This window comes from Diadema antillarum, unplaced genomic scaffold, assembly GCF_040938485.1.
Source record: "Diadema antillarum isolate AM-2024a unplaced genomic scaffold, OU_Dant_1.0 seq00000432_RagTag, whole genome shotgun sequence".
NCBI classification, from domain to species: Eukaryota; Metazoa; Echinodermata; class Echinoidea; order Diadematoida; family Diadematidae; genus Diadema; species Diadema antillarum.
This window is the reverse complement of record NW_027271412.1, coordinates 280,807-297,500: the sequence shown is the minus strand read 5'-3', so window position 1 is coordinate 297,500 and position 16,694 is coordinate 280,807. Positions and strand designations below refer to the sequence as shown.

At 38.2% G+C, this 16,694-nt stretch overlaps 1 protein-coding gene across 1 annotated transcript in view; it reads right to left on the bottom strand.

Moving 5' to 3' along the window:
- The window catches only part of LOC139732551 (ATP-binding cassette sub-family C member 4-like), a 55,085-nt gene extending 41,204 nt beyond the window's left edge, over positions 1–13,881 (bottom strand). Inside the window, exons 1-7 of the mRNA XM_071643405.1 lie at positions 13,681–13,881; positions 5,546–5,659; positions 4,813–4,918; positions 3,762–3,830; positions 3,208–3,390; positions 2,643–2,732; positions 58–221 (exon numbers count right to left, since the gene is read on the bottom strand). Of these exons, the coding sequence (XP_071499506.1) occupies positions 58–221; positions 2,643–2,732; positions 3,208–3,390; positions 3,762–3,830; positions 4,813–4,918; positions 5,546–5,659; positions 13,681–13,817 (863 nt within the window). The 5' untranslated portion in view covers positions 13,818–13,881. The remainder of the gene's footprint in view (positions 1–57; positions 222–2,642; positions 2,733–3,207; positions 3,391–3,761; positions 3,831–4,812; positions 4,919–5,545; positions 5,660–13,680) is intronic.
- Positions 13,882–16,694: the final 2,813 nt, after the last annotated feature.

The following is a 16,694-nucleotide window of genomic DNA, read 5'->3' as shown; positions in this document are numbered from 1 at the left end:
TTTATATATTCATTTATTTATTTATAAAAGATGAAGAAGAAGAAGAAGAAAATATACCGGAGAGTGGTGAAGAGTTTGCCCAGCACAGGGTTAACAATGATGAGGAATAACATGACTCCATAGCCCGGTAGGCTAGCGACACCGATCTCTAACCAGAGTAGCACGAGCACCACGGCCGCAAGAACGGGGCCCAGCCATACGTTATGGAGGAACACAAAGAGCTGTAAAATCAGATATATCAAAGGGATCGTATTGTTTTGGTTGAGACCTACTTTCAGGTTTCTAACATTTTTGGTGAGATAATGAGAAACCTCTTAGGAACTATGAAAGAGCATGTAATTCCATGAGGAATTCAACGTTTATTTGATGAAATTTGGTTTTGAAATAGCTGAGATAATCCAAAACAGAGCGATTCTAATAAGTGTGGGACCCACCTTTTATTACGATCGCTTTGTTTTACTTTGTTTTTGGATGTTTCAGTCATTCCAAACCCGATTTTCATCGAATAAACTTTGAATTCCTCTTAAAATGGTATGCTCTGTACTATTTCATAAGTGTTTCCTTGGTATCTTGCAAAAAGTTAAAAGCCCAATTCTCATCTCCACCAATACTGTACCATCCCTTTAACAGAACGCTTCAGTCAAACCTTCGTGATGGCATTTTGGACAACAATGTAAAGGAAATATAAGGAGAATTCCACGAAAGTTCGTTTTTCATGTAAAGTACACATTCCACTAACTCGTTGATCCTGTCATGTTAAGGGTAACACCATTCCCCCAGCTGCTTTTCTGAAGTAAGTGAAGTGCTCTTTCATTTTGCTAGAAAAATGAAAATATGTTGAATTTTCTTTACATTTGCTTCATATTGTTTCACTCACTGATGATGCGTTTGGGTAATATTGCTGCTTTCACTCAATCCACATTTTTGGGCGTTGGTTTCTTTAAGCATTTAGGCAGTTCAACAGATAATTATGTACACTTTACTATAGGTTTTCCCGGCCAATTTCGCGCTTTTGTCAGTCCATTTCCTAATTGCTGCATTCAATTTAGCGAAATTTAGCGTAGATGACATGTTCGGTAGTTCAATTTTATGATCTCTTCATTCAAATTCATTTTGGAGCATTCAAATTACCTTTAGCCTCATTCTAATTAACACTTTTTCAATTGAAATTCGTAAAACAAGCACCATTTCGTTATTCGTTCATTCAATTTAGTATGATAAGGTCACGTGATCACGGACATGCCGCACTCGTTCATTCAAATTCATTTTTGGGCATCCAATTTAACATCTTTTGCAGTCAATTTAGCACGCATGTTTATGCTTTGGTTCTTTCTTTATTTTTTTTTGTCAACGCAGTTATTGTTTTGCAAGCGTCATTACATTTCATATTTTCGTACTTATTTTAGAGATTTTGGCAACTGTTTTTTTTTTCTTCAATGTGCTTAGTGATTCTTCCAGTCCGAAGATATAGTGCATCGTGTGTACATGGCCACAACTTATCTGGCCGTTGAGTGCTTTATTCCGAGTGTGTCGGCCAGTTCTAGGAAGTCAAGGTTATGATCATCAAATGTTCCTATAATTCTTTTTCTGTCTTCTTGAGAAATACGTCTGTATCTAACTTGTGCTGTCATGACTGTAAGAAGATGAAGTTAATCTGTAGTATTGGTACATGTAGGCCTAAAATGACATGTATGAAAGAAAAGGGGCGTTACAGAACAACAAACTCGAGTTATATATGGTAAAAAACATGATACTTTTACTGCTTAACAGTGCGTGGATGAAACAAAAAGTCACATAGAAATACGCGTTTAAATGTTATCACCTTTTCAAAAGAGAAATAACATGACGTTAATTTGAATGAACATGTTAGGAATTTGACTGCCCATACGCGAAATTGAATGACTGAAATACCCCTTTCGGCCAGTGTTGGCGAATTTGAATGACTGAAGAGCACGTGCCAATTTGAATGCTCGTTTTACGAATTCGAAAGGCACATGTGCAAATTTCATTGATCGAAATGCTAGATTGAACGACCAACTTGCAATTTCGAATGACAGAATGTGCAGTGACGACGATTTTCGCTAAATTGAATGAACCTTTTATCAAATGGACTGACAAAAGTGCGAAATTGGCCGGGAAAACCTATATTATGATGTCCTGGAAGACCGCACATTTTACCAGCATTAACATTACAAACATTCCTTTTCGGTGCTTCCGCACTTTTTGAGAATCGATCAATTTGTAAGGTTGACAGAAGATCTAATGTTTGAATCATATTGCCTATAGATTGTGTTGACAGCAAACTTTTATCTTTTCGCCTTTCCATTTGCTGTTGTGTTGAAAATTACGTAGCATTTGAACTGAATTAGATATTTATATCGAATTGTTAGACCAGGAAAAAAGAAACAAGTACTTGTGTACAATCGATTATTGCACACAATTCCAATAACTATTGTGACCGAATATATATATATATATATATATATATATATATATATATCAAACAAAACATATGACTAGAACACGGCAAAACCAGAGAATCCCATGAAAAGCACAACTAAATGGAAAACAACAAATTAGACAACACAAAACAAAATAGGACAAAATTAAACAAAACCATTAAAAAAAACAAAATCCTTTACCTGATCAAATCTGTTGACGTCATTGGTCATGAGATTATTCACTTGTCCAGCTGTAGTTTGCCGAAGAGCTGAATTACTCAACCTTAATGTCTGGTGGCAGAATATAACGCGTAAAATCAATTAGCCGTGTGTGTTGGGGTATTTTGATGCACACTAGTAAGTAATGATAAATATCATGGACAGGCCTATATTCCTGATAGTCTAAATTACATTCACCCATGTTCACCGGACAGTTTTCAGTCACTTCATATATATATATATGTATATATATATATATATATATATATATATATATATATATAAAGTGTTTGTTCATTCCATATTCCATGCCTTTAAAGAAAATAATACATGTCGGTATATGACTTTGCTTTCTAACTACAACGGACCTTATTTCACTTTCGGTTAATGAACTGATTATTTAGGGTGTTTTATTTATTTCGTTGCAGAATTGCAGCATTCATTAATGAGACACCCATACCAACAACTTAAATCAATGCAGTTTTCTGACGGTGGCGATCGACTTAGCTGACGACATTCGCAATCCTTGGCCTCGACAACAACCAACCTTCTTGTAGACGAGCGTGCACAGGGCGACTCGCACTTGCATGCCGAGTCGCTGAATGCCGAAGTAGTTGACCCCGTGGACCAGCGCGAGGAAGAAAGAAGACAGCCCCAAACCCCCGGCGTACAGATACGCATCGCGTTGCTGCTCGGGGCAAGAAGAATCCTGGTGTGACTCGTTGAAATTCTAGGGTCAACAACAAGAACGATAAAAATAACAAATCTTGGCAATTTCCCTGTTACTTCGCCATTACCTATCATCACACACAATGACACCATGAGATGGACCCTAACATGAAATTGCATAACTTCACATAGCATACATAGATTTTGCTGGCTAACAATTCAATATGTGGGATTACAAGCAGCTAATCTAAACCAGGGCCCATTGAGAGCCGCCAGACATGGCTGATTTTTTTATTCCCCACAGGAAAGAGAGTGACCATTAACAGAATCTTTGATTGAAGTCAAGTGTAGGCTTCTTGTGAACTAGATCTGCAGGACTCTTTGTAATACGATGCACAAAGTTTTCGAAAAGTTTTCGAGTTGAACACTTACTGTACAGTTTGACGAAAAGTACTGTGTGACTCTCTTCAGCAACAATGGCTGTCCGACTCTGATTCCTCCCTGGAGAAGAGTGATAATAATAATAATAATGATAATGATAATAATGATAATAACAATAATAATGATAATAATGATAATAACAATAATAATGATAATAATAATAATGATAACAATAATGATAACAACAATAATAACAATGATAATTATAACAATAAAAACAATAATAATGACGATGAGAGCGAATCATGTAAAGAGCGCAGACACTTTATCTCCAATATTCTATTTTTGCTGAACAGAATAAATTATTGAAAAGAAATTAACCTTTCATAAACTAATCTTTAAGAATGTATAAGTTTGGGGGAACAAAAATGCAGGGAGGCTGGTAAACAATCATTCCATTTCAACACAATGTAAAGGGTCTTGTCTCTATAGGTAACAAATTCTACAGTGAGATGCCATTCAAATATGTTCAAATTTCTCACAAATGTAACATTTCCCTCATCATTTCTCTTCATCGCTATGAAAAGTATCTACTAGCCCCAACAGTAGTTTGAATGGCAAACATGGCAGATGATCCGAGAATCCTTGACACCATCTTTGGAGCTTTGGTAAAATGAAGAGGGGGCACTTTGCCAAGAAGGCTAGATATCACAAACCACACTATCATGTCAAGGATTTTTGTTTTCTTATTTCAGACTTTTTTTTTCCCCTTTCATCATTTCATTATCAAATCATTGTCATTGTCAAATCACATTCTGCAATATATCCTGTACGTATGCACTGTATATAATTTCTTTGTTTATTTGATGGAAGTGAAAATAAATTTGAATCTTGAATCTTGAATCTTGAATTAAAGTATGTTACAAAAAAAAATGAAAACACTGACGTAATTTGTAAATCACATACATTTTTTAAACATCACTATGTTGTACATCTGATGATAAATAAACTTTTTCACACCAACAACCTCTCACGGGATCACAAATTCCTCTTATTATTGTTGACATGACATAAATAGATTATTCTTATCATCTAATCTTACCTCGAAAATGAAGAGAATTGCGTACAAGAAGTATATTGGTCCAAACGTCTTGATCACGGCTCTGGTCAGGCTGGGCTTACTTTTCATCTCCTCTCTCTTCCAGTTTCTTGAAATAAAATCACAATATAAGGATTTGTTCTAATCAAACATGAATATATATATATATATATATATATATATATATATATATATATATATATATATATCTGTGTATGGGAATGAAATGCAGAAATGGAGAACGAGTTTACTTGATCTCGTAAAGCGGGAAGCTTCAATTATGCAGCAGTCTAACAACAGATTATAAACACGCGTGCGCATTACACAGTCGCTCATTAAAGTGGTTACTAGAACACATGGTCATTAAATAACTTTCATGCTAAAATGTAATGCTTAACAAGGTACACACACACCTTTTCTTTAGGATTTCATTTTTTCATTGCATTCAATTGACGTTATACAATCATACAAAAATAATTGAGGTTTTTTTTCGATTGAATGTTCAGAACAGAAAACAATCAGACAGTAACAAGTTTATGTCCGTCGTTACAAAAAAAAAATTAACTGAGTTAGTCAAGATCAAGGCAAAACACTGAATAAAATACATCATAAAAAAACAACGGAAACGAAACTCACGCAGAAAAAAAACCCACTTAATTTTAGAGTTTTGTCATGAAAGTAATAAGCGGGAATTTGAGGTGCAACTGTGGTTGACCAAGGAGCAAGGTTGGTATACCGTGATAGTCTTCCTCCCAGGACATTTGAGGAATCTTCCGGCATGCATTCGTAGAGGTCACTGGTCACTACTGTTTTATTCCGGGAAGCCGTTCTGAAAATGGAACTGGCCCAACTGAAAAAAAAAATAAATAAATGGTTGTCATTATAAGGATCATTATTACTACCACTGACATCCCGCTTCATCTACAACGTCTTCTTCATTTTCTTCTCATTATCATGATGAGAATAAATATTATCGTATTACAACCTAATGTCATCATTATCATCTTCATTACTGTTTTTGCTTTTTTATTGCTTTCTCAGTTATATGGTAAAAACTATTCAATTACGCCATCATTCATTAACAGAAAAGTTCAATCTGAACTGAGAAGTATTTGGTCCCTACACACTGAGGATTACAAATGTAACACCTTTGTTTTGTAGTGTTGATGTTATTCTTCGATGGCGTACGATAGGCGGTGTTACATTGGTAAAGTTTCTCGACACTCGACGACAGCACACAGAAGAGACCACGATGACAATTTATATACCTCTACAATCCGGGTTCTTTATTTATTCACAGTAGGATATAACGCTTAGCAGAGATATATATTAACAGGTACTCCCCATCAAGCGGCCATATATCGCCCCTAAAGAGGGATGGCAAGGGAGACCAACGCTTTATGTGTCTCTACCCGAAGAGGGTGAAAGAGAGAACTCTTGACCAAAAGCACATGGTCACTTTTATAGTACATCTATACTCAAAGGAGGGGCTTAATCTAAATAATATTCAAATATTCAAAACAGAGGGATTCAGATTATAATAAAACAAAGGTGTAGGTTAATAATAACCACTGTCAATCCATGGATCACTGACACCAGTGACTCACATATTACATGATGGGGATGATGGGGGAGAAACTTAGCACTGGTAGACAATGGGGAGACAGGTTATCCAGAAATGTTTATGGGAGAGGTTAGGCTCCTAGGGAGGTAGGGTGTGTGGACTGACCACAGGATGTGATGACCAGTCGGGTTGGACAAAATTCTGAGAATAGCACTGAGGAGTTTTCCCTCAAGTCTGTAGTGGTTGAAGCTCGAGTTTGTAGCAACAACACTCCTACATTTGATATATTACATTACTTCCATCTTTCAAAATGAAACGTCCTCGTTTCAAGGTTTATTACAGTGGGACAGGTGACCTAAAAAAAAAACCAATCGAGAGTATTCTCCAGTGAGAAAATGAGAGAGGGGACTGGATAAAAAATGTAACTTATGTGTACAAAATAATAAAACATACAGAATAATACAGCATGACTAAAGGAATGAAAGAAAGTGGAAAGAGGTAGAAGGAAACAAAAGAACATAGAAATATCAAATTCGACATGGTGTTAACATTACTACTAAAATATCAAGAAAAATCATAGTTAAAAGGCAACGAGCATATGGTTAAAAAAACATGAAACATGTTCCTGGTTCTGTGTTGGAATACTGAAAGTTGTAAAACTGAGGCAAAAATTAAAGAATCGCATAAATACTGATTCAAACTATGAGGAAAAAAATGTATGCACAGTGAATTTAAACAACTAAACAAAACCCAACTTCATCTGAACAATATACGAAAACTTCAGTATTGAACGTATTAAGCCAAAACAATTAACGTCATGTGTAATAGGGTGTAACACACAAAAAGGAATAAAAAATTCCAACAAAATTGAATAATAACTAGGAAGAAGTGATTGCAATGATCACTAAAATTGGGCAAATAACTGGTCAATGAAATAAGCACATCATGGTAATATAATTAGGCTCATGCCTCGAATAAGCAGGAAAAATAAAGCCAACTTGAAATAATGGAATAAAAATATAATAATCTTGCATTTATGGAATTGAAAACCTGAAACCAGGATATTGTTAATGTAACATAATTAAAAAAGAATACATTCAAACAGATATTAGAAATAGGCCAATCTATGGCGATAAGTTATAGAGACATGACTGTGTGAAATATGGAGATCTTACAAAAATGTGCTAAGAAAGCTGAGTAATTGGTCCACTGGAGGCTGTGGACAGGCAGAAATATCTCGGAAGCATCATGTGAAATGAAATATAGTGAGAGGAGATTCAAAAGCTGAGGAGTCAGAGAACAGGCAGAACAAAGAAAAATCAAAGCAATAGAAAGTCAATTATTAAAACTTAAACTACATAACACTCGTGTGGGACATGAGCAAGACATCGATGGTTTAAAAGATAATCACACATGAAATTATAGCAAATACGAATGATAAGGCATTAATCGGTAGGAACTACACTTGTCTATAAACATAAATCATGACCTGCTTTAACTGTTGATGGTCATAAAAAAAATTATATACAAAGGAATGGCATTAGGAGGCAATACCTCCTTAATTTGCATTCAGAAGTCAGACAACAGAAACATAAGTGAACATAAAACAAATGATGCGATAAACTTCAAAATAGCAACAATCCTTAATTAAGGTTGTCTGCAAGTCAAGTTTACCAAGGCCTAACGAGAGAAAGAGGTGAACTCTGAGGAGATGGGGTTACCATAGTAATCGGGAGGGTGTACAATCCGGCCGCTTCGAGTGCGGTTTGGAGGATCATGGTTACGTGCATGGGCATCATGGGATGGTGAGGGAGGAGGGGGAGGCGCGTTGGGGTGACTGGGAGGGGATGCAATCGGTGGGACAGGTGGGGAGGGGGGTGGTACAAGCCATATATTAGTAGAGAGTGATGGTGGGGGTACTGGTGGAGGGAGGACATCGAGGGAAGGTGGTGGACTTGTCGGGGATGACAGAGGCAGGGAAGTGTCGAGATATAAGGAGGGCTTTAGCCGATTATAGCGTATTACTTTCGGCTGTGAAGAAGGGGAGGATGGGTCAATGAGATGGCATTGAATGCCTTTGTCATCTCGTGAGATGAGGGGTAGTTCAGTCAGGTCAGCGGCAATGTGTTCAGAGGGATGAGAAGAGGTAATGGGTTGAAGGGGGGGCATGGAGTGCGGGAACGGGGTTGTGACGTGCTTGGCACGGGGCACAGCGGAGACAGAAATCTGTAATGTCTCGGCGCATAGACCGCCAATAGCAAACCTTGTCAGCTTGCTGGATAATTTTAGCAGCACCAAAATGTCCAGAAAATGGGGAACCGTGCAAAATAGCCAACACATTAGGAACGAGAGAGTGCGGTATGACAAGTTGACGATCGAGGGAACCATTTGAAGCACGTCTTAATCTACAAAGCAAGCCATCATGGAGCACTAGGCGATCACGTTCTGAGTGAAATTTGCGAAGAGCAGTCTCATAACGAGGGATAGATGATTTGTGGGGAAATTTCCCAGATCTCACCCAGGACCGAACTTCACGAATGATGGGGTCCTGGTGTTGTGCTTGATGTAATCTGAAACCTTCATTAACTAACAAGAAACAGAGGTCATTACTATCTTCCGGGGTATAGAAATCTGGGTCATGAGTATCACAGGTAGACACAGGTGAAAAAGGAGGGATACTATCACTGTCAGATACTGATGAAGTGAGGGGAGAAGTAGGAGGGGGTGGAGGATGAGGTTGGGGAGGTGGAGGGGGCGGTGGTGGAGTTTGAGGTGGAGGAGGAGGTGGTGGAAAAGGTGGAGGAGGAGGAATGGGGGCATCTGTAGATGGTTCAAGAACGGCATCGTAGCCGCCAGGGAGGATAGAGAGTGGTGCATCAGTGAGAGACAGTGGTATTGTCATTTCACTCCATGCAGGCACAATCTGTCCTTCAACAACAGCATTACACACCAGTGGTGTGAACTCATATGGGTGCATGAGAGGGATAGTGGCATTGTCAATAATGAGGACACCTGAAGTGAAGTCAAGCTGTGTCTGATAGTGAAGCAAGAAATCCCAGCCAATGATTAAGGGGGGATCAATGTCACGGGCCACCTGAAATGGAAATGTGAAGCAATGAGAGGTCACAGAAAAATTCACATTAATTGTACCTAATGTGTCAAGGGGGTCACCAGATACAGAATTTACCTTTACAGGTAATGAATGGACAGGACGTGTACGCAAGCTAGGAATGGTTGAGCACAGTTGATCACTAACAAGAGAGACAGATGTACCAGTATCTATAAGGGCAGGAATTTGCATGTTGTCAATTCTGACCAAGATACGAGGAAGGCAATCGGAGCGAAGGGAATCAGTGGGTCTATCAGGAGAGATGGATGCTGGTAGTCGACCCGCAGTACCAGCTAATACCTGTTTCCCGGCTGGGAAAAGGCATGCTGAGATCCATGGGGGCCGCCATTTTGATTGTCTGCAAATGAAACATGGCGAGAGAAAGTGGGGGTGCGGTAGTCATGGGAACGATACGGGGAGTGAGATGGAGGGGGGCGAGCGGGACTATCAGTCCTGTATCGCATGTAATCTCGGCGTGAAAATCGCACGTCAGGTCCACCATAACTGGAAGACCGATCAGGAGAACGATATTCCCGACGGGAATACTGCGTTAAATTGTTAGGACGATATGGGGATGGGGAGCGAGCACGTGAATGGTGATAATTGGAAGATGAAGGCAGAAATCGAGAAGGTGAGCTAGAACGGGAGTACGGGGAAGGGGAACGATATGATGTATCCTGCCTGCGAGATGTAGATGAATGGGAGGGGTGTGCACGTGACAATGAGCGAGAGTACGGGGAGGGGGAACGATGTCGAGTGGCTGTATGAGGGTGGTTGTGGTGCGAACGACTGTTGACAGTTTTTGCCAAATCACCAACTTGAACCTGAAGTTGAGCAAGCGACTCAACTACTGTGTTCAAAACATCTGTAGAGGGGGCAGCAACAGCAGCAACAACTGGGGATTGGGGGCGGTTATGGGGAAAGGGGAGACGAAGTGCCTCATCCGCTCTTTGGATCTGATGAGCAATGCGGAGTGCATCGTCGAGAGTTGCAGCGCCATGCTCATGGCATTTTCGCTGCAACTCCGCATCCAATCCTGCCAAAAATCGACGGAAAACTTCTTCGTCCTTCGCCTTATCGTCAAAATTAGGGAAAGCAAGGGATGTTAATCTGGTGAGGTCTGCAACATAAACCTCAAGGGGTTCATTTTGGGCGCGGGGTCGGGCGTTCAACATTCGCTGGAATGTTGAAATTTCTGTCGTTTTAGAGAACACTTTGGACAAATGTGTCTTGCATTTTGGAAAATTACACTTGTCAGTAGCTGGCAAGGAATCCCAGACAGTGAAGGCAGAGCCTTCCAAGCGGGAGGGGAGGACTTTGGCCAGATCAATCTGACTACTGCCTGGCCATGCTTCTGCTGCTACTTCTAATCTCCTACACCACAGGGAGAAATCTTCTCTCCCATCGCCGCTGAAAGGAGGAGGGAGATCAATGGGGATGAGGGGTTGGGAGGTGGAAGGAGACGTAGATGTGGTAGGAGTGGGTTGTTCAGTAGCCATTGTTAGAAGTTAAAAGGTTTAACCAAGTCAAGAATGAGAAAGAAATATCGAGTACTATGTAAACCTACTTAACTTATTACACAGGAGAGAGAGAGAGAGAGAGAGAAGAGAGAAGAAAAAGAAAGATATAGAGAACAAAAATGTGAAGATGTTAATAAATCACCCTATGCAAGCATAAAAAGGAAAAAATCAGCAAACAAACTTATGCTCAATCAAGCATAAACTGACATACAAAACTAGCAATATATCATGAACCGTATTCAATGTAAGAAAAACAAGTAATGTCATCAACAAACAAACACACGTCACACAATTACAATTAAATATGTATATCAACATGCGCATAAAATGAAAGCAAAAAAAAAAAATTTAAACAACGGAGTATAATCAAGCTACGTACCAACACTCAGAACATCAAAAACAAATCTCATAAAAAGAAGACAGGATTAAGACAAAAGAAAAAAAAACTATTTGCAAGAGAGTCTGTCTGAATTAAGTAATTAATGTTCAGTGAGAAAGAAAAAATGATATGAATAACAAGGACTCATCCAGATCCCTCGTAGATGACCGGTAGCTCTGTACAGTCCATGTATGACGTCACTGATTGATGACGACTGAACAGGAGGCACAGCCAGGTACAGCACAGGTAGACTCCCGGTAACATTAAACAGCATTCACAGCACAAGTCAGCAATGAAAATAGATTCAGAATGAAGAACAGCTCAGCACTGTAAAACAGCAAAGGTTGGTTCTCCAGCAGTGGTGAACAGCTTTATCACAACACGAAACAATCCAGCAGGCGATGATGCCGCAATAACGACAGGATACAATCCGCTAAGAAGCACAATATCACGTTGCTTGAAGTATCAATCCACTGCTCCAAAATCCAGGAAAGTGATGAGGAATAGGTAATTCTGCAGAAGTCTGTTCACCGTGTGAAAATGCAATCTCACAGTGCAAAAATATATTGTGTCAGCAGGAGCCCTATACTGCACAAAGGCTCAAATTCAGTTCCGTAGAAGGCAGGTTAGGTCGCTGTCTCACGATGATCCACAAATAATAACATACAACAGTCCAGAAACAGCAAAATCCAAAGCGGTATGATGTGAAGATGGGATCGTTAATCGACACACCGCTGTCACCAGAATGTAACACCTTTGTTTTGTAGTGTTGATGTTATTCTTCGATGGCGTACGATAGGCGGTGTTACATTGGTAAAGTTTCTCGACACTCGACGACAGCACACAGAAGAGACCACGATGACAATTTATATACCTCTACAATCCGGGTTCTTTATTTATTCACAGTAGGATATAACGCTTAGCAGAGATATATATTAACAGGTACTCCCCATCAAGCGGCCATATATCGCCCCTAAAGAGGGATGGCAAGGGAGACCAACGCTTTATGTGTCTCTACCCGAAGAGGGTGAAAGAGAGAACTCTTGACCAAAAGCACATGGTCACTTTTATAGTACATCTATACTCAAAGGAGGGGCTTAATCTAAATAATATTCAAATATTCAAAACAGAGGGATTCAGATTATAATAAAACAAAGGTGTAGGTTAATAATAACCACTGTCAATCCATGGATCACTGACACCAGTGACTCACATATTACATGATGGGGATGATGGGGGAGAAACTTAGCACTGGTAGACAATGGGGAGACAGGTTATCCAGAAATGTTTATGGGAGAGGTTAGGCTCCTAGGGAGGTAGGGTGTGTGGACTGACCACAGGATGTGATGACCAGTCGGGTTGGACAAAATTCTGAGAATAGCACTGAGGAGTTTTCCCTCAAGTCTGTAGTGGTTGAAGCTCGAGTTTGTAGCAACAACACTCCTACATTTGATATATTACACAAACATGTTATTACTGTGTATCATGTTCAGGAAAATTGTGATAATCAACTCTTTGGTGCTCGCTTGCTTGTTGTTGTTGTTGTTGTTATTCTCTTCTGGATCTCATGTTTTGTACATGTATTTTTCTTCAAACACCTTTAGCATCGAAAGATGGACATATGCGCTGTACAAGTAGCCACCACTTTTATTGTTACTATTATTTTTATTGTTATTATTGTTATTATTATTATCACTATTATTACTATTATCATCATTATTTTTTTTATCATTGTTATCATTATTATTATTATTGTAATTCTATCATCATTTTTATCGTTGTCATAGAAAATATAAGTCCATGTAAACTTGAGAGATCTTGTAAAACTCAACTCTTTGCCTGAATGATTACATGGTGACAATTTGCAGAGAAAAGGTTTGTTTACCAACAGTATTTTGAACCCTTTGTGTCATTTTTCATGCAAGTGACCTGATATCGTTAAGAAAAATAATTAACAGTCCTTAAAATCGATTATGTAATTGTGTTCTAAGGCAAAGCAAACATGCAATGTTGCATTTATCAGACAATTTCATACAACTTGTCGGATGATTTGTTCTTCAGGTTTATCGTTTCATTATTTGTCTGTTCATTTGTTTCTTGTTTGTTTTTGATAGAATTTAATCTTTTTTTCACATGAATAGACTTACTGATGAGTACAATCAATAGTCAAAGAATGGTGGGAATGACACACATGACTTATTGTTACAGAATACATTGATTCTGTACGGGGAAACAAATATATGATTTAAGAGACGCAACCAATAGACGGAAAAGCTTACTGCGATGATATAAATCGTACCAGAAAAACAGCTTTGACAGTGGGTTGGCCGTCGCCAGGCGGTTCGGCTGGACCCTCGGGGGTACTTGGCCGTCCACAGGGCTGGGCATTTCTGACGTTTGTCCGTTGCGAACCCTCCCGTTGGACGTGCGTGACATGGTTGACACCAAAGATCTCACAAAGTATTGAGTGCTGTTCGCCTTTCTTCCTTCTCCTCCTCCTCCTCCTACAATTTTAGTGTGTGGGAAAAGTTCATAGATCAGAGTGGTAGAGGGCTGCGTATATGAAAGGGAAAGATTTAACAAAAGCAACAGAAGTGTATTTCCTTACCTCCGTGTCATCATATTTGGCTGCAAGTTAAATGGAAAATGAAACAAAACAAAACAAAACAAAAAAGACAGGAGATTCGTGGGACATACCTTAAAATTCCTGAAACATCTGTGGTTTTATGCTTATGATTTTTTTTTTCGCTCGTTGCCTGTTCATCAGAAGGCAGAATAAAATATTTTCCTTCCCATTGACCCATATTTTGGTCATAATAATCAAAGCCATTTTTATCGCAGTTGCAGAACTACCAATATCCTTAAAACTTCTACATTGATGTAACTAATCCTAATTGGAAACTTATTTTAGAAGATTAAAGCAAATGTTTCTGTTTTAGACTGGGGAATTTTGTGTGATTTCTTTCCAGTTCGTTTGTGTCAATTAACATTAACCACGTGCACCGATCTCTTTCCTGTACGACATTCACAAAAAGAAACAATAGGTAATTCAGCTAATCATGCTGTTGATTACAATCGGTTTAATTCTATTTGTGCTGCAACATTTATTGTTGTTGTGTATGCTTTTCTGCTTTACGAATAGCCATGCGTATGATTATATGTATGTATACAGTGTATGTATATATATATATATATATATATATACATATACATATATGTATATGACAAAATATTGGGCTTGTGCGAGGATTTTTGCCCCCATTGAAGACGAAGTAAACTATGACTATTTGTGGCTCAGTTATCTCATATTAATCTATCTTCAAGATTCAGAAATGCTGAATGTGTGCGTATGTTATAGATGATTATTACCAGTATGGCCGTCAATTTAAAAAAGTATATTCCTTGCCTGCGACATAATACTTTTCTTATATGTCACTTTTTGTGCATGTCATTTTATAACTCAACTTTGCATATTGTTGCCAGAATATACATAATTTCAGATGCTCTCACTTTACTGTCACGACTAAACTCCACATACTCAAACTATATACTAGGTGTACTACAGAAGGAAGGTCTCAAACTGGTGGACAGTCATGTGATTGACCTATCACATGACCTTGTTTTACATCTGACCGCGAGAATCGTTGTGCAACTCGAAAACTATTTTGGGAAATCCCCAACTGATAATATCCAGATATCCAGGATGTACTGTGTCAGGAAAGAGCTCCATAAGTACTCAGTTAACTAATTGTCAAGATAGTTTGGGGAATTTTCGTATGCGATTGTTTTGAGCTTATGAAACAATATGTTTTATGCCTTTCATTGCAGGGTGCCATTTTCTTTTCTTATTCATGGAAAGTCGAGTCAAAATTCAGCGTCTTTTTCTATGATCAATACCACAGACATTATATGAAACCAGTCAACTTAATATTGACGTTGAGAACACTAGGATTGGAGTTAGCTGAACATGCTCAATATATCAAGTCATTGGAGACGGCATCATCCGGGCATTTCAAGGCAACTGCCTATATAGGTCATGTGACTGCAATATGTCATGTGACACTTTGAACTCATGTATACTGGAATTTCTGACGCTGTCACTTGTCTTTATTTACGTCAATTTTTCGAGGGGGAAATGCATTCTTTCCCAGGTTCGAATGGGAATGAGTTTCATTGTTGTTTTCCAAGGTGTTTTATGTGGTGCGTTTGTTTTTTTCAATTAAATCCAGTGAGTTGTAATATATAAATGCCAATCAGACGATTTAGATGGGACCTATACCCCATGTTCACCGCCTGGCCAGTACAACCACTGCGAGGTGTATCGAGTGGGCTGATGCAGGGAGGTTTGCTGACATTAACTAGTTGCTACTGTTTTTTCCCCAAGCATTATTTGTTCGATACTAGCTTCTATCTCTTGCTGTGAATTTGCAGCTGACATTCAAAATAAGTTCTCACAATGCCTCAGAAACCTGCAACGCATTTCAACAAGAACAGTAATTACTGTTACATCTTAAATAATAAAGTTTTTAGTGTACAAATTTACTGATTGGAGGTTACGTCACTTCTCGCGTTCTCAGATCACATTTTTTTTTTAAAATCCAGGGATGATGAGAATGCCCAATTAAACATTGCTTTCAATTTTCATGGGTGTGGTGACAAGATTTCCTGCAGGAAAAACAAAACAAAACAAAAGCGAACCTAGAACTGAAACTCAATGCACGCAGCTCTTTGTGGTAAAATATCTTGCAAATGGCCATAAAACATCAGCATACTCTGCTTACTTTGCATACAATAGATGGCTATAGTTTAAAGAGCTTATCACAGTAAAGAGAAATTGATAAAGAGAACAATAAAAAGTACCCCATTCTATCTTCATAATTATATAACAAGATAGCAGTTCAAAGCAAAAAAAAAAGTGGAAGAATTAAGTTGTTAATTTTATGAGACCATCCAGTTTTACTTAATTTCAATTTCATTTCATTTTATTGTATTTCATTTCCAACAACTCAAAGCATATAAATACACATAGTAACACAAAATCAGTACAATGTTGTAACAAAGAAGAATACTTTGACCTGACGATAAATATTGTCTTTTTTCTGATTATGCCTGCAGAAGAATTGCAGATGACACTGTTTGAAAATGGCAACAGCCCTCTCCCTCTCTCTCTTTATACATATATATATATATATATATATATATATATATATATATTTATATATATATAATTATTATTATTATCATCATATACATACATACATATATATATCTATGTATAATTATTATTACTATTATCATATACATATATATATA